This window comes from Equus asinus, chromosome 28, assembly GCF_041296235.1.
Source record: "Equus asinus isolate D_3611 breed Donkey chromosome 28, EquAss-T2T_v2, whole genome shotgun sequence".
In the NCBI taxonomy this organism is placed as follows: domain Eukaryota; kingdom Metazoa; phylum Chordata; class Mammalia; order Perissodactyla; family Equidae; genus Equus; species Equus asinus.
The window spans coordinates 49,459,400-49,485,781 of record NC_091817.1 but is presented as its reverse complement, the minus strand read 5'-3'; the positions used below and the strand labels follow the sequence as shown (position 1 = coordinate 49,485,781).

General features: G+C 47.6%; 1 protein-coding gene across 17 annotated transcripts in view; it reads right to left on the bottom strand.

The window, feature by feature from the left end:
* BANP (BTG3 associated nuclear protein) overlaps nucleotides 1-26,382 on the bottom strand; it is a 119,545-nt gene that overhangs the window by 22,000 nt on the left and 71,163 nt on the right. For 5 of the 17 annotated variants that reach the window (XR_011498917.1, XR_011498920.1, XR_011498919.1 and 2 more), the window contains exons 8-13: nucleotides 23,207-23,374; nucleotides 18,244-18,374; nucleotides 16,469-16,540; nucleotides 13,297-13,335; nucleotides 1,548-12,648; nucleotides 1,211-1,312 (exon numbers count right to left, since the gene is read on the bottom strand). Coding sequence is in view for 8 of the 17 variants with exons in the window: in XM_044760783.2 (XP_044616718.1) it covers nucleotides 13,297-13,335; nucleotides 16,469-16,540; nucleotides 18,244-18,374; nucleotides 23,207-23,374 (410 nt within the window). In the remaining 9 variants the exon portion in view is untranslated. The remainder of the gene's footprint in view (nucleotides 1-1,210; nucleotides 1,313-1,547; nucleotides 12,649-13,296; nucleotides 13,336-16,468; nucleotides 16,541-18,243; nucleotides 18,375-23,206; nucleotides 23,375-26,382) is intronic. The other 12 variants (XM_044760783.2, XM_044760781.2, XM_044760788.2 and 9 more) reach the window with 4 other exon arrangements.

Genomic DNA, 26,382 nt, shown 5'->3' with positions numbered 1-26,382 from the left:
TACACCCCACACACCCTACACACACACACACACACCTTGTAAACACCCCCCCCACCCACCCCACATACACCCCACACACCCTACACACACACACACACACACACCTTGTAAACACCCCCCCCACCCACCCCACATACACCCCACACACCCTACACACACACACACACACACCTTGTAAACACCCCCCCCACCCACCCCACATACACCCCACACACCCTACACACACACACACACACACCTTGTAAACACACCCCCACCCACCCCACATACACCCCACACACCCTACACACACACACACACCTTGTAAACACCCCCCCCACCCACCCCACATACCCTATACACACACACACACACCTTGTAAACACCCCCCCACCCACCCCACATACACCCCACACACCCTACACACCCCCCCACCCACCCCACATACACCCCACACACCCTATACACACACACACACACACACACACACACCTTGTAAACACCCCCCCACCCACCCCACATACACCCCACACACCCTATACACACACACACACACACCTTGTAAACACCCCCCCACCCACCCCACATACACCCCAGACACCCTATACACACACACACACACCTTGTAAACACCCCCCCCACCCACCCCACATACACCCCACACACCCTATAAACACAAACACACACACACACCTTGTAAACACCCCCCCCACCCACTCCACATACACCCCACACACCCTACACACACACACACCTTGTAAACACCCCCCCACCCACCCCACATACACCCCAGACACCCTATACACACACACACACACCTTGTAAACACCCCCCCCACCCACCCCACATACACCCCACACACCCTATACACACACACACACCTTCTTCTCATCCACTCCAAAATAGTCCTACACAAAAAATGTTGGATACTTCCCATCTCTCTTCTAATCTTTTTCCAAGCTTGGTTTAGAAGGCCTCATTTTATGGAAAAAATTCTGAAAGCTACTGAAATTTACTTTTAAGCAAAGCATAAGGAGGGACACAAATGCCAAAGAAGTCGAGAGAGGTTTAAAAGTTTAAGAATGCAAAGCTGTTGTTAGCTGGATGTTGGTAAAGTCATCTCACAACACACAACGAGAACAACCTGGATTTATCACTGTGCTGTTAACTGTTTAATACATATGTATTGTGTGTATGCATGGCATATTCATTATTACAGAGATGAGCTTACCAGAATGCAAAACCGCCCTGGTTTTCAAGTGATCTGACACTGTGTAGCCCAGAGACATATATAAACTTCTTGCATACACATCTTAGATAACATTAGCTACAACTGTAAAAGAAAAAAAAACCATGAGTGTCAAATGTGCATCTAGTTGAAACAGCACTAAACCATTTCATGATTCATGAGCTAAGCAGCATGACTAAAGCTCACGTCTTTAAAGATTTCCCATGTGGCTAAAAATCTCCCAAACACAGAGAAATAAGCAACCCAGATTTGAATGTTTCAATAGATACGATATTGCCTAGCAATGGAGTTTGGTACAAAGTGAGTGTTCAACTCTTACCAAGTCTGAATCGACTGGATCCATTTCCACGCTGTGCAGACAGTAACAGAGCAGCAGTGACAACGGCCCTCTAGAGAACTGAGCCAGTCTGGGGCTTCAGGAGGCAGGAGAGTTGGGTTCTGGATCCCTCCCTGACTTTACTTCCCTGCGCAATCCTGGAAAAGCTGCTGTCCACTGTCCCCATGTGTAAAAGGGGAATAACACTCACCTAGCCCTTGAATTTATTTCACTTCCTCAACAGAAATACTACGAGAGAGGTCATGACATAGGCGAAAGCAGATGTCTGGCTCCAGAGGGGATGCCTGAGTCACTGCAGGCAGAAGGCTGGCTCCCCACAGTGCTTTGGAAGGCAGGGCATAGTTCAGCTTTCTAACGGTATCTGTATACGATGGGGAACCTCGATACCCTACATTTGAGGTTAACGTGACCCTGGCTTACTCCTCCTGGTTGCACTCCAATCTTCAGCAACAGTGTAGTGCTAACTAAAACAACCACGCACCAGCACCCTCTCAGGAACGGGTGCCCGTCCTTGGGTGTTGAAGAGCCCAGTCAGCAGAGAGGAGCCGCAGACACAGCGCTCCAAGAGGAATCTGAGGTCAGCCAGGAGCAGCTGCCAATTATCCAGAAACAGAGTGCTTTTGGAGCATTATTTCTTAGTCACATGAATCAATGTTTAGGTCTTTCCTTTGTTTTCTTAAATTCCCCAAAGAAACGAGATGAACGGACAGAGCGCAAAAGATCTCTCAAAAATTGTATAAATCTAGATTTTAAAAATCTAAATTTTTTAAATGCAGAAAAGTTTAAGACTGTCTTAACAGTTTGATGATTATTTAACAATATATAATTACAAAAATGCATCCAACTTTTATCATCGGTCAAGCTGCTCCAACAAAGCACACAGTTAACAAACCACGTAAAGCTTCCCCATGGGGATTTTATGCCACACAAGCAGGCTGCTGTCCACCTGAGCTCATGACGCTGGCGCTGATGGACTCAGCTCCAACCCATAGGCCTCAACGGGGTTGCAGTGCACCATTCATGTGATAAATGTCTATGCGGAAACGCCGGAACTCTCAGCGGCAGCAGAGCCTTGCCTTAGAACCACCAGACCCCCTGCAACCCACGCTTCCTGCATGCCTACTGTGTGCTCGGGCAGGGCCCTCTCCCTCTCTGTGGCACAGGCTCTGCCTTTAAGGAGCTCAAAGTCGAGCCACGTTGGGCACAGAATGGATGCTGGGAGATGCCGTATCCCTCCTTGCAGGCAACCTCACACCTCATCCTTCCCCACTCAAGATTATGGCATGGACATTCCACACTGCCCTGCAAGGACAGCAGGGTCCCCACGGGGGTTTGCAAAGTCTGCAGCCTCAGCTTCTCAAATGCTGGTGGCATCCCCTCTTGGAACCCTGCCACCATGCTGTAAAGCCCCCAGCCACGCAGGGAGTCTGCACAGAGGAGAAGGGGGGGCTCAGGTGAACTGCCCAGCTGAGGTCCCAGTTGTGGGCCAGCACAGCTCCAGCCCTAGGAGCGAGCCCACTGAGCCTCCAGATGACCCCAGTGATGCCACTCGGAGCAGGACAACCATCCACCAAGCCCAATAAACCTAGAGTTATGAAAGACAATAAATGGTCATCATCTTCAGCCCTGTTTTGGGTTGGTTTGTTATACAGCAAGAGGTAACTGAAACAAGAGTGACAATTAAAGTGGCTATGTAGGGAAGTGTCCTTGTGGTCACAAGTTCCATGATAAAATCTTACGGTGTCTGTGACTTACTATCAAGTAGTTTAAAATACAACAAATAGGGCCAGCCCCGACAACCTAGTGATTAAAGTTCGGCATGTTCCTCTTTGGAGGCCTGGGTTCAGTTCCCAGGTGCAGAACCACAGCATTTGTCTGTCAGTGGCCATGGTGTGGTGCCGGCTCATAGAAAGAAAAAGGGGAAGATAAGCAATGGATGTTAGCTCAGGGTGAGTCTTCCCCAGCAAAAAAACAAAAAACAAAAAAAAACCCCCAAATACACAAACACCCCCATAGTTACTTATACACATCTATCAATTTCTGGTTGCTTGTACTTTTACACTGAATCACGACTCATTCATGATTAGTTCTAATTCAGGCAGACTTAGAACTAGACTCCTCTAGGGCAAAGCCAATGGCAATCGATGTCTGTGATGTTTACAGACATGGTGACTTCTTGTTCAATCTCCATGCCCACTTACACGACTAAATGGAGACAGACCACTTACTCGGCTTCACTGGCAACTCGCAACGCTCAAAGCCATCGTCAAGGAATAGCTGTCTCAAAGTGGCACGGATACCGAGTGCAAAGGGCCTCATCTAGATTTAACTGCATTTATCCCACTTGAGTCTCACCTGAAATACCCAAATGAACCCAAAAGACAAGGGTTCACATCCTTGTTAACCTGACTGAAATGCTCAGGTGGCCAAGGACTGAAAACCAAGCCCCGTTCTCTCCTGAGAGTGTTCTTCATCTGAGGACAATTACATTATGCTTTAATTAAAACAACACAGTTCCTATGCCTTATGATATCTAAATTCCCAAGAAAACAATTATCTTTAGAGAAGTAGGAGGGAAAAATGAAGCGTTTGCATCTGGCACACTTCAGTAGTTACAGGAAATGTCTGGTTTTGATAAGAAGTCATGTGGCCAGAGCCTCCTGTCGCCAGCGTGTGGTGGCGGAGCCCTCTTGCCTCCACTGTGTGCCACAGCCAGGCTGTCTCCTGTGTTGACCCCATGGAAAGCCTGCAGCAGAGTAGGGCACGCCACGTGGCTTCACAATCCATCTCCCCGACCTGCCGCGAGGACGTCAACTCTGATATCTTACACGTCCACGTCACAGTTTGTTTTACAGATGCCAGTTTGACACAGAATACTTTCAGAATAAACATCCTTTCTTTTTGGCCACTTCCCTCCTCCACTGCTCGAATTTAACCTCTCGCACAATGTCTATCCTCCCATGTTTAATTCTGTAACCGCATTGCAATCTCCTCAACTGAGTCTGAAAATTTAGCTGCTTCTCCAACTGATTAGATAAATCTGGAAAATTTTTTTGAGTTGGCCAAGTCTTCAGTCACATCAAATTAATCAAAACCAAAGCCTGCGTCTCTCGCTATCTAAATGCGGAGGCCCAATATTCCCCATAAAGACTCGGCAACATTTTTATCCAAAATTCATCGTTAAAATTGAAAAACTGTTATAACAACTTCACAGCCCACTGTTTGAGCTGCACGTGATTTCGGAGAGGCTGGAGTGAGCTCTGGTCCCACACGCACTTGCCCGGGGGCCTGTGCACCTGTGCTTTGAAGCCTCCCCATCAGCTTCCCTCTCCTTTCTAAGGGTTACCCCCTTAAGTCCCAGCGTTTGCTTCTGCCAGCTCCTGGGGACACTACTAATTGGGGTCAAATTTAGATAATATCTTTACATTGTTTAACTATAGTACATAGTCCCAGCCTTGCAAAGAGAATGTGTAATTCACACCCAGCGTTTTAGTGTATTACTGCACAGTGCACAGAACACCACCCAGCCATGAGTGAGTGCACAAGGCACCACAGGCCCAGGTCGTTGGTGCCTCAAAGGCTTTCAACTGAACAAAAACCCTCTGTGGATATAAGACCACTGTGAGTGTTGCAGTGACATGTGGGGACAAGGTGGAAGTTCGAGATGGGCTGGAACGCACCGTCACGGTTCCCATTTAGAAGGTGGGACCAGAAAGCACCCACACCCTGAAGGCCTGCTGCCCAGCACATGTGCAGGGAGAGTGGGGACTGAACAGTGAAAGGGGCTCCCCAGGGCCAGCTCTGACCCACACCTGCAGGGGCTCATCTCTGAGCTCCGACAGCGCTAAGGGAACAGAGACACGCACTTCACTTCATCTGACCAGCCTCCACACCACACACACTTCGCTGTGCAGAGTGGGCTTACCTGTCCCACAGGTGAGCGGGCGAATGTAGAGCAGGACTGTGAACAACCCTAGGCTCTGGGTGTCGTCCACACCCCTCCTCTGAGGGGGATCCTGCCCATTCCCCACTCCTCACCTGAGAAAGCTCTTCTGGCAAACTGCTGGGTCCAGGAGCACCAGGCTGACCCAGCACCTTCTTGAGTTCGCCTGCTGAGCTAAGATCAGTGGAGTCCAAGATTGAATACTGATCATTGTACTTTGTGGGGTTGTTTGAATCAGGCCCCACTTTTGAGGCTCAGATTCAAATCTTAAAAGTTGAAAGGGGTTCAGAGATCCTCTTGGTCCAATTACTCCGTTTTCCCAGGGAAGAGTTTGACTTTGAAGTAACGCTGTCTGTGTCCACAAGCTCCCTGGGGCTCCTGCCCTCCAGGCCGAGTCAGGAAGCAAAACACCGCCGTGAGCCCACGCCGCAGGCCTGTCTGCTTCCTAGGACATGTGCTCACAGGAAAGGCACTCGCCGTAGACAGCGAATCTTCCCCTCCTCTTTAAGAAAAGCATCTTTTTTGCTTGAAGCCAGAGCCATCACACCCTCACATCCCCTCAAAGGACACCCAGTGTCACGAGGAGCAGAGCCGCCAGGCCAGCACAGCGCTGGACATAAGGAGACTCCTGGATGGCGAACACAAATAGTTAAGTGACATAAGTCTAGAATTTATGGGCTACGCCAGAAAAAGTTCCAGTGGAAGGACGGGCACTGTGTCACAGGAACACCAGGTACAATTTATTAGAATTTAAGAGTTGCTCCAAAAACATATTTTTAACTGCATCATTCCTAATTAATGCATGAAACTAGGCAAAATGTTAATCCTGCATTATTCATTCAAAAGTTTTTTCAAGTGTCTTGCCAAGGTTAACATGTCCACATAACGTTACAAGTATTCTCTATATATAACAAGGGCGAGGGCAAGAAAACACGTGCTGCCAAAGTTAGTCCTAACTGAAGCCTGGCCTTTGCGACCAATGTGCAGGCTCTGAGGATTGTTCCATGTGTGCCTGGCAGACTCCCTGGTTCAGGGAAGGGAACAAGACTCACTGAGATGTATGAAAAGGTGGCCTTCACCGAGACTTTCACTTTACTTAACGAACATTTTGTAAGAAATGTGACTGGGAGTTTTCTCCAAGTAACCAGAACAGCGCTCTCAGCCTTCCTCCTCCCCAGTGCCCCGTGTTCTGGACACGCCCACCAAGTCCGAACCCTTGGCAGCACTGGATTGCCAACAATACAATCACACAAACGTAATGCCTCGTACCATCCAAGATTCCATGTGTTAATAGTTCCTGAAGATTACTAAAGCATGTTTATATTACGTTTGGCATTTCTTTAACAAATAATTTGAATTCATTTTAAAAAGCTAAATTTCTAATTTAAATTGCTTTACCATGTTAGGCTCAGATGATCTGCTTTCTTTAAAAGGTTCGTTCATGGCAATAATTTTAACAAGAAAGGGAATATTTCCTAATTAATTAATGCTTTAAATATATAGCTTTCTAAATAATGTCTCTAAAAATCACAGACACACACACATGATAAAATGAAAGGGATATTCCCTGCCAGACTCTACATCAAGAATTTCTAAGGGCTGCAGTGCAAGGACATCACTCAAGAACAGACAGATATTACTTTTTTCAAGTGTGCAGAGTAAAAACTTCTTTCTCAGACGCTCTGCCTCACTCAGTGCCATGCCTGTGAGGTCAGCTTCCAAGGACCAGCATCAGTGGGTTCAGGCGACTGTGCGCTCTCCCAGAGACCATGAGCGTCGACTGAGCGCTGACCAGACCCCAGGCCGAGACTGCGTGAACTTCTGCTCCTGCTGAAGGCATGACAGCTTCCTGAAGCAAGTGCCTGCTGTTCCCATTATAGTGATGAGGAAACCCAAGCAGAAAGAAGAGAAGTCACCTCTCCAAGATGACGCCCCAGTGGAGTGGCAGCACGGAGATTCAGATCCCACCCAGCCGGTTCTCTTCCAAACAATATTCCACCAAAAAGCCGGGTCCTGCTCTGCGGCCAAAATGAGGATCTTAGGAGGCAGCACTATGAGCGCGCATGCGGCAGCGGCGGGCAGCAGCACCCAGCGGGGTGAGAGCCTGAATGGGTGCTTCACCGCTAACCCCCATACTCCCCCTCAGTCACTCTCTCCCCTTCACCCTGAGTGTGAGTGCCCAGCATCACAGGGTCTACCTGGGGGTGGGGCACCTATCACCCTCAACTGTCTCTGGCAGAGAGAAAGTGGGAGACTCGGGTACGTTAGAGCCACTGTGAGCTGCAGGACGCCGTGGAGAGAGGCTCTTCCCGCTGTGGGCAGAGGCTGGCCCAACGCCCCGGGGCTGCTCCCAGCAGGACTTCCCAGCACAGACCAGCTGCACTGAGGTCCCAGGACAGGACGCCTCCTCTCCCTAGGCCTTCCCACAAGGACGATGTCAAGACACAAGTAAACACAGCCGCCCAGAAGCTCAGTAGAAATGCGGAGTTATGGCCTTCCGCAGGCACAGAGTTACCTTAGGCCACACCAGCAGCCACATCATCAACAAACGGCAGCCCAGAATCAGGTACAAACAATGAGGGAACGCAGAGGCCAACTCCGGGGTTCTCAGAGAGATTTCATTTCAATACTCAAGTAACAAGAGTATCCCAATTTTCCTGATCTAGATGAAAAGCTCTGAGGAGTATACTAAAAAAGAGTTTTTGATTAAGGTGTTTATAATGATTTTTCTTAAGCTTGAATGTGACTTTTAAAAAAGCTTTCTACACTATTGATTTATCTTTCCAATTATCTTTTGACTTATCAAAATGAGATGGAAAATGTATTAATATTTAGAGTATAAACTCCACATAGTTGTAAACATTTAAAAAATTACTTAATTACAACAGCTTAGAACTACAGGCTCTTAAGAAAAGAAAGAGACATTACCGGTCATCTATTCTAATACTTTTCAAACTGTGGGTCATGAAATCAACTTAATGTGTCACAACCAGTATTCAAAAGAGATAAAAAGAAAATAAATGGAAAAGCAAAACAGACATTGGAATGAAAAGTATTAAAGCAACTAGCATGCAGTAAGGCTAAATATTGTTTTGTGAACCTGTTTCAATTGCATGTGCGTACGTGAGTGAAAAAGGGGTTCTAGAGTCCTAACGTGAAACTGTTTCCTTACTGTGGACATGATGCCGTGCAGCCACACATAGCACAAAGTCGCTGTTCCATAGGCAGGCCGGCAGCTGTTACACAATACAAATCCTCCTCTTTGTGGGAGCCTGTCCAGGGTCAGGCAGCACTGCTCAGGGGCCAGGGCGCCCCACCACTCACAGCCTTACAGTGGGTGAGGAAGAGCCCAAGGGGCAGGATGACTCGCACAGTTGAGGTCCAGTTGGTTGGCAGAGTGAATGCACCAAGCGGGCCTCCCTGAAGCGGCCAACTGGTGTACCTGCCTGCCCTGAAGCAGCTAACTGGTCTACCGCCTTTCCTGAAGAGGCCAACTGGTCCGTTTTCCTAAAAGCCATATCACCCCATGTTAAAGTTCCCATGAATTCGTAAGAAAGGCCATCATTTTTCATTTAAAGTGCATCCAAAAATCATCTCATCTACCTCACTGCACATTGCAACCCCATGGCTCTTAATATTTGAGGCTTTTTGTTTTCATTTTTCAGAGTCTTCCAAAAATCCATACCAAATTAAAAATTCTATTATACCTAACACTAACTCAGAAGAGTGAAATCCCTTACATCTCAAGAAATTATTTTATGAAGCTGGCATATTTATAGATGGTTTGTCTAAACGTCTACCTCTGACTCTGTGAGTGGCTATCACGCTGGATTACCTCTCTTGAGCTTCAGAGTCTTCTCCGAATTTCCCTGATCGAGATCCGACTTACTACACAACCCTATCCCCTATTCAAACAGATTCCACCATTCCCTAAATTACCACACAGGCAATAACACCGTTAAACCTTTCCAAGTTTATATTGTCCCCTATATGCTTATTTGCTCTTCATTCACATGAGAGTAAATGATTAATTTTAAAATACTCATTGAGTAACAAAGGAGACAGTAGCACGTAGTAGTGAAAGAAATTGCCTTACACTCCAATAGTACCTACGGTCAGACTGGGGACATCAGAAATCAGCAGTTTGAATCAGTTTAATAATGTGACTTCCAACAACAAGAACCATTTGGAACAAAGCCACAAATGCACGTGAACAGCTGAAGGACCAGGCCTCGCGACCAAGAATCTCACTCCCAGGAGATGCCCTCGCATAGAGCCCTTGACCAGAATTAGTGTCTGTATTGTAACTTCAACTTTTAAGAAATTTAGCCATCAGGCTTCCCCTCAAAACAGCAGATTAGACGAAGGATGAGGAATGATCACTAAAAGAAGATGCGCACGGCCGAAGATGGGGGAAAGAGAACACGAAACATCTGAACGCATCACACAGCCCAGCGCTGCCTCGAGCTTGCTCACTGCCACGACCACGCCTCGAAACGTGGCTGCAACTAACCCTCCAGTTCTCCACTGCTCTGCAAGTGGGCTCTCCTTCCTGATGCCCTTTCCCACGGTTTGAAAGCACTGGACGCTGCTGCCGTAAACCCCTGTGTCTATAAAGCACCAGACATGTTCACACACACTCATTTGACCCCACCACAGACCGGCCAGGGGCCACGCCCCTGCGAGGTAGAACCCACACGGCTCCCGCATGGGATGGGACAAGAATCTCGTGATATTTAATTTGAAGGAAATATGACTCAAAAAGTATGGTCCGCTGGCAGAACAATGTTCCAGGATTATGTAAATGTCATAAAGACTTCAGATCTCACTCCCAGAAAGGAAGTTCCCGCGGGCTCGGCCTGACAAAGCCCACCACCAGCAGTGGCAGTGAGCGAGCACAGACGCGCTTCCTCCGCTTTCCTGCCCAGGTAACAAAGAGGAGAGGTACCTTCTCAGAAACTGGGCGCTGACGCAGAAAACTGTCACTCAATACAAGCAAGAACAATAGGAGAAATCCGGTGACAAACGTGACCTAACACAGGACGGGTGGGAAGGGGCTCCATGGCCCCCAGCAGCAGGAAGCAGGTGGAAGATGAGGGCAAGGGGCTTGGTCATCAGCCCCTGCATGACTGTTGGCTGCTCTGTAAGGATTCGGAGTGTTGCTGCATAATGATTCTTAAATGGTTAATCCTATTGGATAAGAATCTAATATTAAGCAGATGAGAGGGTCCGTGGATCTATGAACTCAAAAAGAACAATACTACGTAAATTTCTTTGTGGGTTTCTAGAATGCGGGAGGATTTTCTGTTCTCCAGAGTTGAGGTAGCCATTCAACACCTTTCCCCCATAAAACTGGAGCGAGCCCGGTGTTGTCAGCTTTTAGTAAATCAAACACCAACGTTCATACCAGGACTGGCAAAGGGCTCCCATCACATGGGGACCTGGGAGAGGCCACGTCTGGCTGATGGAGAAAGAGCCTGAGATTTCTGAGCGCTGTCCCCTTGTGGGCACGACAGAGAGACGAGGTGGGGACGGAAAGGGAAGGGGGGAGACAAAGAGGTGAGGGGAGAGGGCAGGAGATGGAACAACAGGCGTTCCTGCCCCCAGCACGGCTGAGTTCCCTGTCAGCCCTATCAGTGACATCGAGTGGAGTGGGGTGTTTGTGTCTTGGGAAACACTCTCCTTCGCAAATATATTTAGAAAACAAAACTGTTACAAGCAGGGTAACTTAATAGGAACAAGAAGCAGCCAGATGATAAAATAACACCAGAAAGGATTAGCTAAACAGATTTACTAGAAAAAGGCAGCTTCATATGAACACAGACTGTTTTTAAATCAGAAAGCAGTTTCCTCTAGAAAAGAAAAAGTTGCAGATATTAAACTCCTCCAACCACTGTCAGTGTCAGTGCTGCCTTTACTAAGTTCTGTCTCCGGCTGGAGGCCCTGCAGAGGTGACTGACAACGGAATCAGGAGGAGGTGGGAAGGCAGGACGAGACATTACAGAGAAAAACAATCAGATTAACAAGTTATCATCTATGTAGCAACATAGAGAGTGGTCGTACAGTAGTTTTATTATTTTGTGGAGAGGCTGCTAAGAGGAGTTAGTGGGGCCTTGGATGAGGGAGCAAAAGAACAAACATCAAGCATCGGCAGGTGACTGCCGGGTGGGACGGACTGACGAGGTGCGCTGGTGAACTTAAGCGAGGTGGCAGCGTGGGGTGAGGATGAAGGAAGGGGCAGCACAGAAAGCACTCGGAGAATTTTCGGAAGGTAGCTCTTCCAACGTAAACTCTGGGAGTCCCTCCTGAGTTGGGAACTGGGCAGGAGCTCGTGTGCCTGCCGTACCTGCCCACAAAAGCTGGACTCTCTGCCGTCATGATCTATGTGGGACGGTGTCGTTTGTAATTGTGCACAGTAACGTAATACTAACGTAATCTAAAAACCTGACTCTATTTCAAAAATCCCCAGTGGAATTTTGCTCAGAAATAGAGACAGACAGAAAGGGAAAATCAAAGGCAACACACCTACTTTTCTCATGAATTAAAGTTTAGCAACATTTTAATTAGAATAAAATTTCACTTCCAGTATAAATAGGAATCACTAAATTGTCAAAAACAAAGAGAAAGCTGCTACTGCTGATGAGAATTACTGATGACGACCCTGCCCTCTCCCGCCCTAGACAGGACATCTACCCTGAGCAAGAGAAACAAGCCGAGGAAACCGGCTGAGAGCCGATGGCTCCCGGGCCTGGCCCACAGCCTTGTCACCAAGACAGCCCCAGCTCACAAGAAACAACTGTGGGTTTGCTTTAATTTTGCATTTCTTGGGCTTTTTGGCTATTTTCCAAGGCAGCTATGTTATATTTGTATATTAACACTGCTTCAAGACTCTGATTAAAACCTCATGTGTATGTTCAAGAAACTTTCAAACTAGGAAACTCCAATTTAAGCAAATGCTTTAAGGTCTGTCACACTTCTCCCAAGGTGCTCTGAGGATCCAAGAGAAAACCCAAGGGGTGGGGCCGTCCCTTCATTTCCGAGTCCAGGAATGCACATTCTCCACGTCCCCTTCATAGCAGACGTCAGACCCTCATGGAAGATGACAGGAATGTCCACGGGTGTTCCAGAGGGGAGTACGCACTTGGTTTTAATAACAACAAGTATTATTATCATGATAGTAAATGAGCTCTATGTTTACAGTACGTAAGTTATGTTTTATAAAAAAGGAACATCCTCCAGACTCTCTTTCATAATTATTCAGATGTCATAAATATGTCTTTAATACAAACTCTTCGAAAGGACACAAAAATGTAAATCCTCAAATATATTAGAAAGCAAATCACTCTCTGGAACCCCTCACAGCTGGGACACTTCACTTTGTAAAGACAGTTCACATCAGGGGTGCTTAGTTACTTTTTATCGGAGATCAGAAAAAAGGTGGTGATTGGAGTTCACACATGAACAAAAGAATATTCTAATATATAGCTACCGTACAAACACAGTCATCGACAACATTCATTTAAATTCACAGAAAACAGTGATGAACAGAGTTTCATCTGTAAGGCAAAGAGCTACACGAAACCCCCAAAGCAGCAGATGTAGCCCAGGGCCCCACCCTCCACATGTCCACGTCTTTCACGGCATCTGTGGCCACCAGGAATGAAAGCCAGTTTTTCCCCGGGGTTGAGGGGGAGGCGCCCTCCGCTGCTCGCCCCCTCCCCACAGCAGTGCAATGTCTGGCGATCCACCACAGAAGCAGGCAGGAAGCGAGACCAGGTGAGCACTTACCTGCCCATCCTGTCCCACGTGGTGTATCTGTAGATTGCCCTGCAAAAGGGATGAAAAAATGAGAGGTCAAGGACAAACATGACTTCAAGACATAATTAGACAGAGGTAGGCACTTCCCCATGCCATTTGTGAAGAACCAGCAAAACCAATTCTACAAAAGCTCAATCCTTTGTGGCAAAAAAAACCCCAAAACAAATATTTAAGCTGTGTTTACAGGTACCATTTTTTTCTTTTCTTTTTTTGAGGAAGATTAGCCCTGAGCTAACTACTGCCAATCCTCCTCTTTTTGCTGAGGAAGACTGGCCCTGAGCTAACATCCGTGCCCATCTTCTTCTACTTTATATGTGGGACGCCTACCACAGCATGGCTTGTCAAGCGGTGCCGTGTCCACACCCAGGATCCAAACTAGCGAACCCCGGGCTGCGGAAGCAGAACATGCGCACTTAACCGCTGCGCCACCTGGCCAGCCCCCATTTTTTCTTATAAAAACAAACAAGCAAACAAAACAAACCAACTCAAAAAATCCATTGCCCCTGGTCCTGACCCCAAATGAAAATGTCATTTTTTTCTAATCTTTTATTTCAAAACAACTTCAGACTCTCAAGAAGAATCAAAAGTAGTGTGGAGAGTGCCACGTCCCCATCGCCAGCCTCCCCGCTGGGCCACCTCATATATGACGTCACATTAGCACGGCCAGGAAACCGACAGGACTCAATGCAAGTAACCAGACCACAGGCCTATGGGATCTCACCAGTTGGAAACTCATTTTCATTCGTTTAAAAAATAATAATAATTGTTTTTAAGTCCAGTAGGCTCTGATAAATGTTTCTTTTCAGATCTCTTCATTTTGACAAAATAATTAATTTTTAAATGAACAGGGTAAGGTTTTATTGTGATAAGAAGACTAATTGCACATCGTTAACTTGTTGCAAAGTAATCTTTAGTAATATCAGCAATTTCTTCTAATTCATGGCATTCAATTCCTAATGGAAACAAAAAATACTGGATTAATACAGACAAGAGGGATTCAGTTATGTAAACTAAAAAAAATGGGCAAAATTGATAATAAATGGAATTTCAAGAAGCATTCTAAGGATTTTTTAGCAAAAACAACATAGAAGCAAATGTATGTTGATTTTCTCTTTTCCTATGACATCAACCTCCTTCCTTTCAGAGGGCTGCCAGCAAAGGGACCCTGATGGAGAGCGCGTGCTTCCAGAGTGGCAGGGGTCTTGGCTGATGCCTCTAAATTGCTGGTGTGGCCTCCACTTGTCTGTCCCTTTACAAAGGAAGCCTCCTGCCCCTCGACGGAACGCCTTCAGTTAGCCTGCGGGCCTACAGCACCACTGCCGCATCTCCCGGTTGCACCCCACCCTACACTGAGCTAATGGATTCCTCTCCCCGTCACCGTCCGGCTCACAGACACGCAGGCCCTGCTTTATGCAGAGTGAAGCCCCGCTCCTTAACTTTGACGGTCAGGCCTTCCAGGACCTTCTGCGCTCTCCTTCATCTACCTGACGCCCCAGCCACACCTACGTGCCTTCTCCCATTCAGTCATCTGGCCACACGCTGATTAGGGAACTGATTATTCCTAGGAATGAACCAATCCCCTCATTGACCAGCATTTATCTTTCCATCCACAGGAATTCATTTAGCCATGTATCCTCGTTCTCGCCCCAGAACCTCTGCTCATCTCTTCCCTTGCTGTCAGGAGCCCGGACTCAAGCTCTCACTACAGCAGCCACACCTAGCACAGTCATCGGCTCAGACTGGAGGCCCAGCAAGCATCTCATACACGGCTTGGTGGGCGCACCTACCGCTGTACCTACTGCTGCCTCCACCTCGGCCCTGGGTTCTGAGAAGTGAAAAGTCAGAGGGAGGTTAGTGTCCTATTCACTTAAGGAAGGTAGCCTGGGTCACCACTAGAACCTGAGGATAAACGGTCACAAAGTAGCTCTGGAAAGCCATCAGGCACCACTAAGCAAGTCAAACACCTCCCTCAAGAGAAGTCTCCTGAAAGGTCTTCAACAACCCAGGACTTTCACAGTTGCTGCTGGCTCTGTGTCAGCTTTTGAACTCAGTCTGTGGGGAACCTGAGAGCCGTGTAACACACACCACAGTGCAGGTCAGGCACGAGGCTGGGACCATCTTTGGGGCCTGCTTCAGCTCCCGGCCCATGCTGCAGGGGGCACGCCGTTCCACACCACGCCCAGCTAGTGGAGCATGTGCACTGCTCAGCAGCCACGGGACGAGGTCCAAGGAAGGCAAGGGCACTGAATCTGACACTGACACTGTCCTGTGCTGTAGGAAACGGCCAACAGCGTCCCTGTAACAGATGGCCACCGACCACCCACGCCCTGTATAGGAGGCTGGAAAGAGAAGGTGTTGCCCAATGGGCTCGTAGATCATCAGCGCCATGATCAGCCAGCTCACAGGGTCAACATGACCTTCACACACCAAACCCCGATACGCATATGCAGCAGCCCTTGAGCACTGGAAGGGCTCTCACATTCTGTCCTTATCACGGATTAAAATGAAAGAAAAGTGGAATGTCAAAGCACCGACACCAGTCATAAGCAGCCTGGATCTCATGAACCTAAGGCAGCTGAGGCAATCCTAGAAATACAGGTATGTGGAGGGCCTTGGAAGCCGCACTGAAAGCTCACAGGACTCACCTGTGCGGCCTCACCAGATCCCAACCACCCCGCAACACGGCACTGGTCCCACAGTGCAAGGACAGAGCCGAGGAGAATGTGGAGGTGACAGCCGCAGGGGCAGGGCCCCACCTCACGCTCTTCCTACTCTAGCACACTGGGATGCCCCCGGGCAGGAGCTCAGGTCTGCATCTCAGACGGCAAGTGGGGTGGGCAAGGAGAGAATGGTGTTTAGAGGCAGTTCCAGCCAGGAGTAAAAACTCAACACAGCAAGTGTTCACAAAGACAACCACGTGGGGTTGCAGATGAACCAGCAGTGCAGCAAAGGCAAGAAGGCGTGGAGAGGAGGCAGGGCCTGGGGTTTGTGCCAGAGGGAACAGGAGTCGAGTGGCCACTGCTGGATGTCGGTGTCATCTGGGGACTCCCAGCTGTTCACCTCATTTGACAAAGATCAGAGTTGAAGGAGCCCGCTGGCACAGAGGGGGCGGGCCTGGGCAGTGCTGGCGGCCACAACTCACCTCACTGTCCTGCGTGATCTGCACCTGCTCCCCTTGAGGCACCTGGGCGATGTGGAGGTGACCCTGTGGGATCCGCAGCAAGAGAAGACACCAAGAAGCATCAGAAGAAAATGAAAACAAGACGAAACAGGAAACACTTTCTGAAACTTTGTTCTTGATTATCTGCTCACAATTCAAGAGAAGACAACTAACTCCTGAATCAGGCAATGTAATATGTGCATGGCACAGGCTTATTAAATAGCCTCTTGGAAGTTAAACTTTTAGTATATAACACATACAGAACATTCTGCAGTCATTTTTAAAGGAGCAATGCAGCCTAGGAAAAATCTGTTAAATCTTTGAATGTTACTAAACAAGCAAATTTAAAAATTTGAAGGACACATAGAAAAGAACAGAAACAGAAATTTTCCAGAAAATTACAATGACAGCTTTTTTAAAAATCATACTATCAACTGAGAGGGACAAGAAAGCTTGGGGACTGTCAGGCAGTCTCTGCGACCTGGGCTGCGGGAAGGCTCCGCTGAGGTGTGTGGGGGTGATGTGCACATGTGTCTACACTGAAAACAGGTCAGGCAAATTTTCTTAAACCAAAGAAACACTTACATGACTATTTAAACAGCTGGAGGAAACACTAATAAACGTGGTTCCAAAAAATCAAAGAACCCAACTAGAGTGCATTTCTGTTTGTAGATACAGGCAAACAAATAATTCCTAAAATCTTAACTTAGCTAGAGGAAACAAATACCCACTATCTTATTTAAAATTCTACCTTAATCAACATGGGTCTTAAAATAAACGACTGTAGAATTTTCAATGCTTTCATTTTACTGTGTCTGTGTAAACCCTCTAGCAAAGTTATCTATTCTGGAATTCTTTCAAAGAACTTTGTTACTCATAAGATAAGAGTAACTGCCTTTGTGACTGTCACACAAAGAATTCACTATTTATAACTGCCTCATCTCCTTTGGAAGAAGAAGAAAAACCCTATTAAAAATACTCGTCAGCACTTTCTGCAAGCCCACCCTTTCCAGGCAGAGTGCTGAGTGTAACATCAAATGGAGGCCGCCCTGAGAGAGGAGTCAGGTTCCAGCAGAAGCCCTGGCGATGCAGGCATGCAACAAGAGGCTGGGTGTGACTTAGCCATCAACAGGATCCCAGGGCACGCTGGCAAACTCCCGCCCTCCTGCTCTCCTGGGCCACAGGCCCCTCGGGGAGTCTGGGGGAACTTCCCTGGGCCGGCATCGTGTGAGGAAGGGGAGGCAGGCTGTGACGGGCCCCCACTGAGCCGAGTACCCACACAAGCTTAGTGATTGTCAGACAGTCCAAAGGAAGCGCTGTGCTACAGCTAAGGCCACCAGCTTTCTCCACTGACCCCCGAAGGAAACACTGTCTTCTTCCCACAGCAAAAAGGTGCCCAAGCTTCTGAACTGAGAAAACATCTATGCTACATCTTTGATGCCTCCTGGGAGGACGGACAGAAGTAGGGACAGCTTAATGGCCTGACCCTGAGAGCCGACAGTGGCCACCTGGTATAGTACACATACGAAGCCACGAGGGGCCAGTGACAATGACATGTTCGTTTGGTGACTGCCCTCATCTGTGAAACGTAAGAGCTTGTACCACTCACATCTTCTAATTTAAAAGGGCACTTTTACCTCGACCCAAGCGATCAATGTGATCCAGAAACACCGGGAGAGCTGGTGGTGGGCTCCCCGCTCCCTGGGCCACACCCTCCCCTCTCTGTCCAGAGGCAGACTAGCGAGAACGGTACATACTACTTGGACCTGGCCGTCCTCTCCGATCTGGTGGATCTGGACCTGCTGGGCGTTGGCCAGGGCGTAGTGCAGGGCCTGCTGCGGGGGCTGCTGCAGCTCCGTGGCAGGTGGTGGCGTGCTCATCATGGTCTCTGCGGGGAAACGTAGATGGTCCTTAGCAATCAGCCAGCAGACAAGCCATGCGGGCAGACCTCTGAGCTTCCTCCTCTGCCCCAACCCAAATTCTCACAGAGGAGGAAAGGAAATTCTGCATTCCTAGACTCCAGTCAACGCGTCCCAAGGAGGAGCCAGGGCCTTTTGTAGAAATCATTAGTAACAAGTGTTCAATAACCGATATTTCTGATCTGCAGACAGAAGGAGTCTACAGACCTGATTATTCATAGACACGGATGATTCCTCATCCACTTAAATGAAGTCCCTCTGGATGTATCAACGAGAAGGAAAAGTAGAAATAAACTTGAGACTAAACTGTTTTAGACCAGAAATAAGTAATATTTGCCCATGAATAATTAAACTAACTGGGGAAAAAAGCTCCACCCACTCATTTAAAGATATACTTCTAATAAAATTTTACTTTCTATGTTTAATCCAAAATGAGATATGCTTGTTTTGATGTATTAATTTTAATGTAATGATATCTCAATCAGAAGAATTTTTTTAAACACTTAGAATATTAAGGGCTCAGAAAAGATTTTAATTTTACATACACACACACACACACACACACATATTTTTGTTGCAGAGTTATAATGGATTGATCAATAAAAATCTTTAAAACACCAAAACTTATACATTAGGATGAAATTCCATGAGAGAAGTGGAATGTTAAGATGAAAGGAAGGAAAAAAAGAAAGATGTAAAACGTCTGATTATGAAGAAAAATTTTTCAATGTATTTTTTAATAGCTTAATGATAGGCATCAAACTGACATGGTAAATAAGATTCTACAACACATTTCAAAAAGTAATATAATATTAAAATGTTAATACTTGCAATATGCCAGACATTACATCCTTTTCAATTATTTAAAAGCATAATGGAACATTTTAGGTGTCAACATTTTAAAATGTCAACTTGAAAATATGCAAGGAAGAACACACTTTTCAAACCTCTTTAAGAGGGTATGTGACCAAACATTTACAGTCCACTTCACTAGTTAATCAGAACCATATAACTAAGTGGATTCCCAAATAATTTCTGTTCCAATGTTAATAAAAATCAGCTGATTTTTCTCGTTCTCAAATGTTTCAAAGATATAGCCAAGAGGAGTGACAGACTCCAGGTTTTAAAAAAACCACAGAAGATACGATTTGTGGGTATGATGTACACAGTTCCCAAACCTAAGATTCAAATTACTGAATTTACCATTTAATCAACAGCCCCCTATAACTTACACAAGAAGACAACGTAAGTCTATGTTTTATGATTTATGCCAATATCAAAGTCCAGTGCAAAAAACTGCATTGGTTACTTGCTTGTGATCAAGAATGATCCAAGAGCCATAGCAAGTGACTGCAGACAAGAGTGCTCACATTGACGTAAGGCCAAGGGAGAGCACGGAGAAGGTTCCAGATTGCACCACCCCTGGAAGAGAGTGAAGTGAAGGGCGGGCCCCTTGAAGGCCCCTCTCCCCGCTCCCCTGGCCTGGCTCTTCTCTGTGTCCAGAGGAAAGACAGCTGCACACACAGAGCTGCGGGCAGTGGACTGTCAAGGGTGGGTTCTTTGCAGCTGTAAGACACTGGGTACTAAAGAGACGCCCAGTAAGGCCTTCCATGCACCAGCAGACCTGCAGGGGAAAATGCTGACTCCTACTTGAAACAATAAAATGCATCATCTCAAACTCAAGCACATATAAAAGTTTACACAGTGTTGCCAGATAGGAGAGTGCAATACAAATGTTTTACCAAACTTATTTTTTAAAAATCTCTTGAAGCTAATGATTTTATGGTTTGTGTTCAAATTGGCTATACCAATTCAGCTTGAAATAGACCAGCCTTGGCTCAGAATCGCATTTATAGCGTTTACTTGGAAGTTCCTTTTTTGTCTGCTGATAATTCGATCAACAAGACAACTCTAGCTGGAATTACCACCAACTCCAAATTTATGGAATCCTGGCTTAATTACATTTTACTGAATTATTTCTCTCACCAGAATAGTCTTAAATATCAGATTCGCTTTGTTAGGCCAAGACTATGCAAAAGGAATTGACAAAAATGCCAGAAGTCCCTTTAACTAACCACCTACTTTGCTTTATCTAATTTTAGCCAAGTATGCAGTATATTAAAATAGAGAACAAATAAACCAACAGAAACTTACAAAGCAATGTACTTTAAAAAAAAAGTCTGACAAAAGAAGAACACGTTCTGTTTCTCTCAAAGCGCATTCTATTCCAGCTTGTGAGGGAGCCGCCCTGGGGCTGGGAAGCCTCGGGCTTCTAGCAGACTCCAGGAAGGCAGGCTCGCCCCTGCTGCGCTTTATTAGCAGGAGCCTGAGGCTGCATACAACAGCTCAGAAACTTATCCTTAGTTCTCCCTAGACAAATAAACACCTAAAGGCCAAGGGACCATAATTATGCTAATCTCCCTCTGTTTAAGAACCCCACCTTGAACTCGCTCCCACTCCAGACACTGGGCACAGAGACCGGGGTCAAGGCAGCAATGGCCTCATGTGGTACAATATCCATCTCCCGAGAGTGGGAAGACAGCTGACTCAACAGGAAAACAAGGCCAGCCCTGCCGCCTGGGCCCAAGGCCCTGTGCCCCTGAGACAGCCGCCTGTCACCCAGAGAGGCAAGGCGCTGCCTGAGTCTGTGGTTCTTCAAAGCCACCTGGAACCAGCCAGCTGACGGGATTTCTCAGACAGAGTCCACTCCAAAAGGCCCATCCTAAGACACCGAGCTCATGCTCCCACACGCTGAGCCTGCCTGGGGACAGAGGCCCTGAAGACAGGCTCACACGGTGGCTGTTCACCATCCAAAGAGGCTAGTGGCACCCAAGAATCATGCAAAAACACAGCATCTCAGAAGAAATACTGACATATTTACAAACAGAGTAACTGAAGAAACGAGCTACCATTAAACTGGATTACTGTCATTCAGTTGAAAGAAACACTAACACGTGGAAGAGAAACAAACAATAATAAGTAAATAAGTATAAAAACAAATTATAAAATCACCAGCCACATAACACGTCAAACCCTGCGTGGAAGGTAAAGACAGCCTGAGTCCCCAATCACAAGGTCAGGAGCAGACTCAAGGTCAGCCGGCCCAGCAACCCAACCATGGCTTAGCGGACTCAACACCCCGGCTCCTGGCAGACCAGCTTGAGGCATCCCTCGGGGACCTGCGAGAAGTGTGGAGCCTCAGGCCACTGCACGGAGGTACTCTACTCTGTCAGGATCTAATGTAACAGAGGCGGTCAGCCAGGAGAAGTACTGCTCCACTCCTCCTCGGGCACCTCCAGAGCCGGACGCCCAGGGCCAGAGCAACCCTCACGCAGAGAGAGCTCTCGCATCTCAGCACTCCTCCTCGTTCGCTCAGGACGTGCTCTGAGAGCTGCTGTGTGTCCAGCTCTGTGCTGAGCCACGTGGGCCCCAGAGTGAAGAGGCGAAACCCCAGCTGGGCTGCAACCTACCTCCTGGAACCTACACTCCCCACGCCCACCCTCCGAGGCCCACAGAGCCAGTCTAGCTCTTCAGGGAGCACTGCTTCAGCATCCCCCACAACTGCTCCCTCTCTAAGTGCTCAAGACAGAATTCCTAATGTTAAGAGAAAGGCCTGGATTACTCATGGGGAGGCTTCAGTACAGGCCACTCACAAAAGTACTGTTTGGGGCCACAACCTGTGTGGCCCACAGGAGCCGGCCCCCTCCGCTGCAGGAACCACCAGCAAGTTAAGGCGAGGTGTCCAGTAACTACCAAAACCACCAGAGGAAAAGCACTTCCTGAGGTCGGGTTCAGACAGAATAAAACTCTGAGAGGACTCCAAGTGACCTGCTTTGTCACTGCGGTGTTTCCAGAGCAAGAGTTCCAGCCAACCCTGCCCACCACTGCCCCTGAATCCTGACCCCGACCCCAGTCAGGGCTCAGGTTCTGAGAGCCGCTGCCAAGGCAGCCACTATGGGAGTTAAAGAGAAAAGAAAAATGTTTTTGTTAAAATATTTTGAGATGTCTTGGGTGAAAGGCAATACTAAAGTCGTACTGCCATTCCTAGTGAACATTTTTCTGGGGAAAAACAAGCCCTCCAACAAAGCCTGAAAGGAAAGTCTAAGGGAATTTGTTCCCACTGTCTTGCAGATAAGTCTAACTGAGCTCCTGAACTCAAAAGAGGCGTAAAGAGAGTTTAGTATCCACCCCTTCCCTTCGTACGTAGTCACCATGCAAATGTTAATAATAAGCCAGCAGTAAGCTAAACTGCCAGGCAGAGGGAGGAAGCGATGCAGCTGCTCCACGCAGCGCCGACAGGGTCCTGATCGAACTCCTGCTGCTGCTTCGGACCCAGGCGGCATCAGCAGCAGAGGCCCTGGTCTGACACCCTCCGAGCAGAAACTTCACGGAGAGCCTCCAACGGGTCTGGCTGAGGTTCCCCGCCTATCACATAAGCAGCACTCCCTAAATAACTTATACGGCATGAGTGTGCACAGAATCAGTCACTGGACTCTGAGCACAGTTGTAGGTCCCGCTGGGTGAGCCAGCCTCGCCCTGGACCGTTCCCCCGAGGCCTACAGTGCGAGCTGCTCCGCGGCTCTTCTACCAAGCGCACCTCAAGCGCTGTACAAGGACGAGGACACATGTACCTCAAGTGCTGCATGAGGACAAGGACACACATACCTCAAGCTCTGTACGAGGATGAGGACACCCATACCAGAAGCGCTGTACGAGGATGAGGACACCCATACCAGAAGCGCTGTACGAGGATGAGGACACCCGTACCCAAAGTGCTGGACGAGGACGAGGACACGCGTACCTGAAGTGCTGTACGAGGACGAGGACGGTGTTCTCCTGGAGAAGCTCTTGACGGCCAGGCTCTGGCCTCGCTGTTTTCGGCGCCAGGCTGTCCGACACTTGGAGTCGATGCTCTGTTTGATCCGATACCAGTCAGATTCTGTGATTCCGAATTTATAGAACAGGTGACCTGAAAGAACACACCCCAAATAAAAGCACCATGAGACGAAGGCCTTCTCCTTGGGTCCTGGCTGTCTGGGAACAACCTGAACACAAAAACGTTACTGGGGCCAGGACCTCCCCCTACAGGCACGCCTGTCCTATGTTATAAATTCCTCTCATTTATTTAACTTTGAAATGACTGCCCTCATCCACTCACACCATATGCAAGTACGGCAACGAGGTAGGTGCTGAGGGTTCATACAAGCCGCCCAGACACTCCACACTCACACCCTTCTCTCCACTCTGATTTCACAGATGGCACTTAATGTCCTGAACATGAAGGATAAGATCGAGGATCCCGGCCATTTTATCAGGACTGCCTTTCCAAATGCCAGCTCAGGATTCCTTCTGTTCCCTCCACCTGCCCAGCTGTCTCCTTCACTTTCAAGTTCTGGCTCAAATGCAACCTCAGTAATCCAGCCCTGAACCAGGCCAGAGTCCCTCCCACCTCCACCCCCAGCTTGGTTCTCTAACATTTCAGAGAATTTGTGTGTTTATTGTGTTTATTCTTTGTTTCCTTCACAAACATAGGCATCTTTGTTTTGTTCACCCATGTATGCCAAGAACCCAGGAGCACCTGGGCCCGCAGTTGATGCTGCAATGTTGGTTAACTGACGGTGATTACAATTCATCTCAGGACGTTCCTTGCTGCTACTTGAGTCTGAAGCTGGCTCATGTAACTTTCCTGTCACCTGCCTCCTCGATCAGAATGAAAACCTCCTAAGGGCAGAGATTATCTTTACCTGCTAGAGCCCCACACACCCAGCTGAATGGCCATCAAGGGCCCGGCCACCGAGGGCGCGTGCAGCTCACAGTCCCCCAGGAGTTCCTCCCGCGCTCAACAGAGCGTCTCACTAGCACCCACATTTGTTAACCTCTCAGATTACAGGTGGCGCTCTCAGCGAGCCTGCATGGCACCCAGAGATCCCCTCACCAACCTCGAGGAAACCAGGGATCAGGGAGGCCCCTGAGGAGCAGGTGGCAGGTGGAGACCCCGCCCACCTCTCCCTAGACTCCATCACCTCTTCTTTGTGCTGAATCAACAGAAAGTGAGGGTCTCAAACGTGGGAACCATGAGAAATGCTCTAAAACAGGATGACCTCCTCTCTAGCTGGCTCGTGAAACCTCACTGATTAACAGGAAAATAAATGGATGAAATTCAAAAATTTAATAATAAAAAGATTAAGCTGAAAAACTTCCTGTTTTGACTACTAAGAGCATGAAGTTTGGACCATCTACTGAGAATTAAATTGATGCCCAATCCCTAAAATCCGCTCCCATCGAGACCAAAATACTAGAAATAATCCAAACAAAGGAAGTGCCGGCTTTCTCAAGAACTATATTAAGTACCAAAAGTTCCTTTTGTCTTGGAAAGACACTTGACTTTTTCTATAAGCACATACTTAAGACATCTTTGATTCTAAATATAATGACAATCAAAATTTCTGTGATCTGGATAAAAAAGAGAAGTAGGATTTATAGCATCAGAAAGAACAATAACCTACAATAGTGTCACAGTGCTCTAACACTCATGCATAAGAGGAAACACAAATGAAGGAGCAACTCTTTGCTTTCTGATTTTCAGGTCACCTCTAAAATAATCACAGAATCATTACTCAATCAATATTTCCTGCATTTGGCTTTAGGTGCACGGGGTGGCCTCAAAAGTTTCTACGCTAGTCACCAACTTTAGCGAGAAGAGAACTCAATCACTGACTAATTACAGGAGAACCCAACTATTAACTACAGTTACGTGGTTATAGGAGAACTCAGCTGTTGAGTGTAGTTGCAGAGGAGCCCAACCACTGTGGTCTCCAAGAAAGAAGAGGCATGGCAATCGCACACCGTATCAAAGCATCCCATCAGGCAGCTTCAGTAAAGAGAAACATCTGAAAAACCATCCTCCTGTTCTCCTCATATCTTCACCCTCAAGGGAAAAACATTCCGAATGCCTCTAGAGATTAATGAGATTATAAAAAATCTTAAGAACTTGCAAGTAAGAGAAAAGAATATACACAAGACACACATGGGTGTATACATATAAGAAATGAACGAAAACATTAAAATTTAAGTTCAACTTTGTAAAAACCAATTTGCCCATTCAAAATCTGGCTTACAGTCGCTGAAGAAAAAATACACATTCATTTGGTTATATATTATCCACTTTTAAATTCTCCTAAGACATCCTATTACATAATTCCTTCCAACAGCAGCTCAAGACTCCGACTGCATGGCAAACGCCACCTGACGGCTGCCAAGGAAAGCCAGCTCACGAACCCGCAGCGCGATGCCTCCCGCAGCCGGCTCGGTGGGAGGCAGAGGGCGGACCCCCGTGCAGGAGCAGCCACCCGGCTCTGAGCAGCCCCGACTGCTCCGCGGCGCCTGAAGCTGCGGCCTCCTCTGGCTTTTCCAAAAGTGGTCTTCATCTTTTCTGACAGCAGCGAGCAACCTCAGCTTAATGAATGGTGGAGGGAAAATCTTATAATGAGTGATAAAAAGATTACTTTGAATTGAACTGGTATGTCACCCTTGTTGAAGGGCTTTATCTCTTAAGTTCTTTGATGCTCATAAGAAAATGTTATGATAAAGAATGTCATTACCCTTACTTCAGTTCCCAGTCGAATGATCAGTTAGGAGTGAGAACCAGCCTTAAAATTCAGGCCTCCCAGCGCCCACCCAAGCAGAGAAGAAATGCCGCGGTCACTCCGCCCCTCCCCACGAGAGCACCCGAGAACCCCACCAGGGACACTCAACGCCACGGAAGATGCACAAGGATCTCAGGCCACATGCCTCTGCTCCTGGGCCACCCCACAGCCTGGCGGTCACCCTGCCCGCCTTGCGCAGGAGACACAGCAACTCTGAGGCCGTTTCCGGTGCGCTGCCCAGCCTCAGGGTCCCCAGGGAGCTGGGAATGCATCTCTTCTGGAAGGTAAGGCAGCTGCTCAGCCCCCTCAGCGTCTTCAGGAGAGAGCCGTT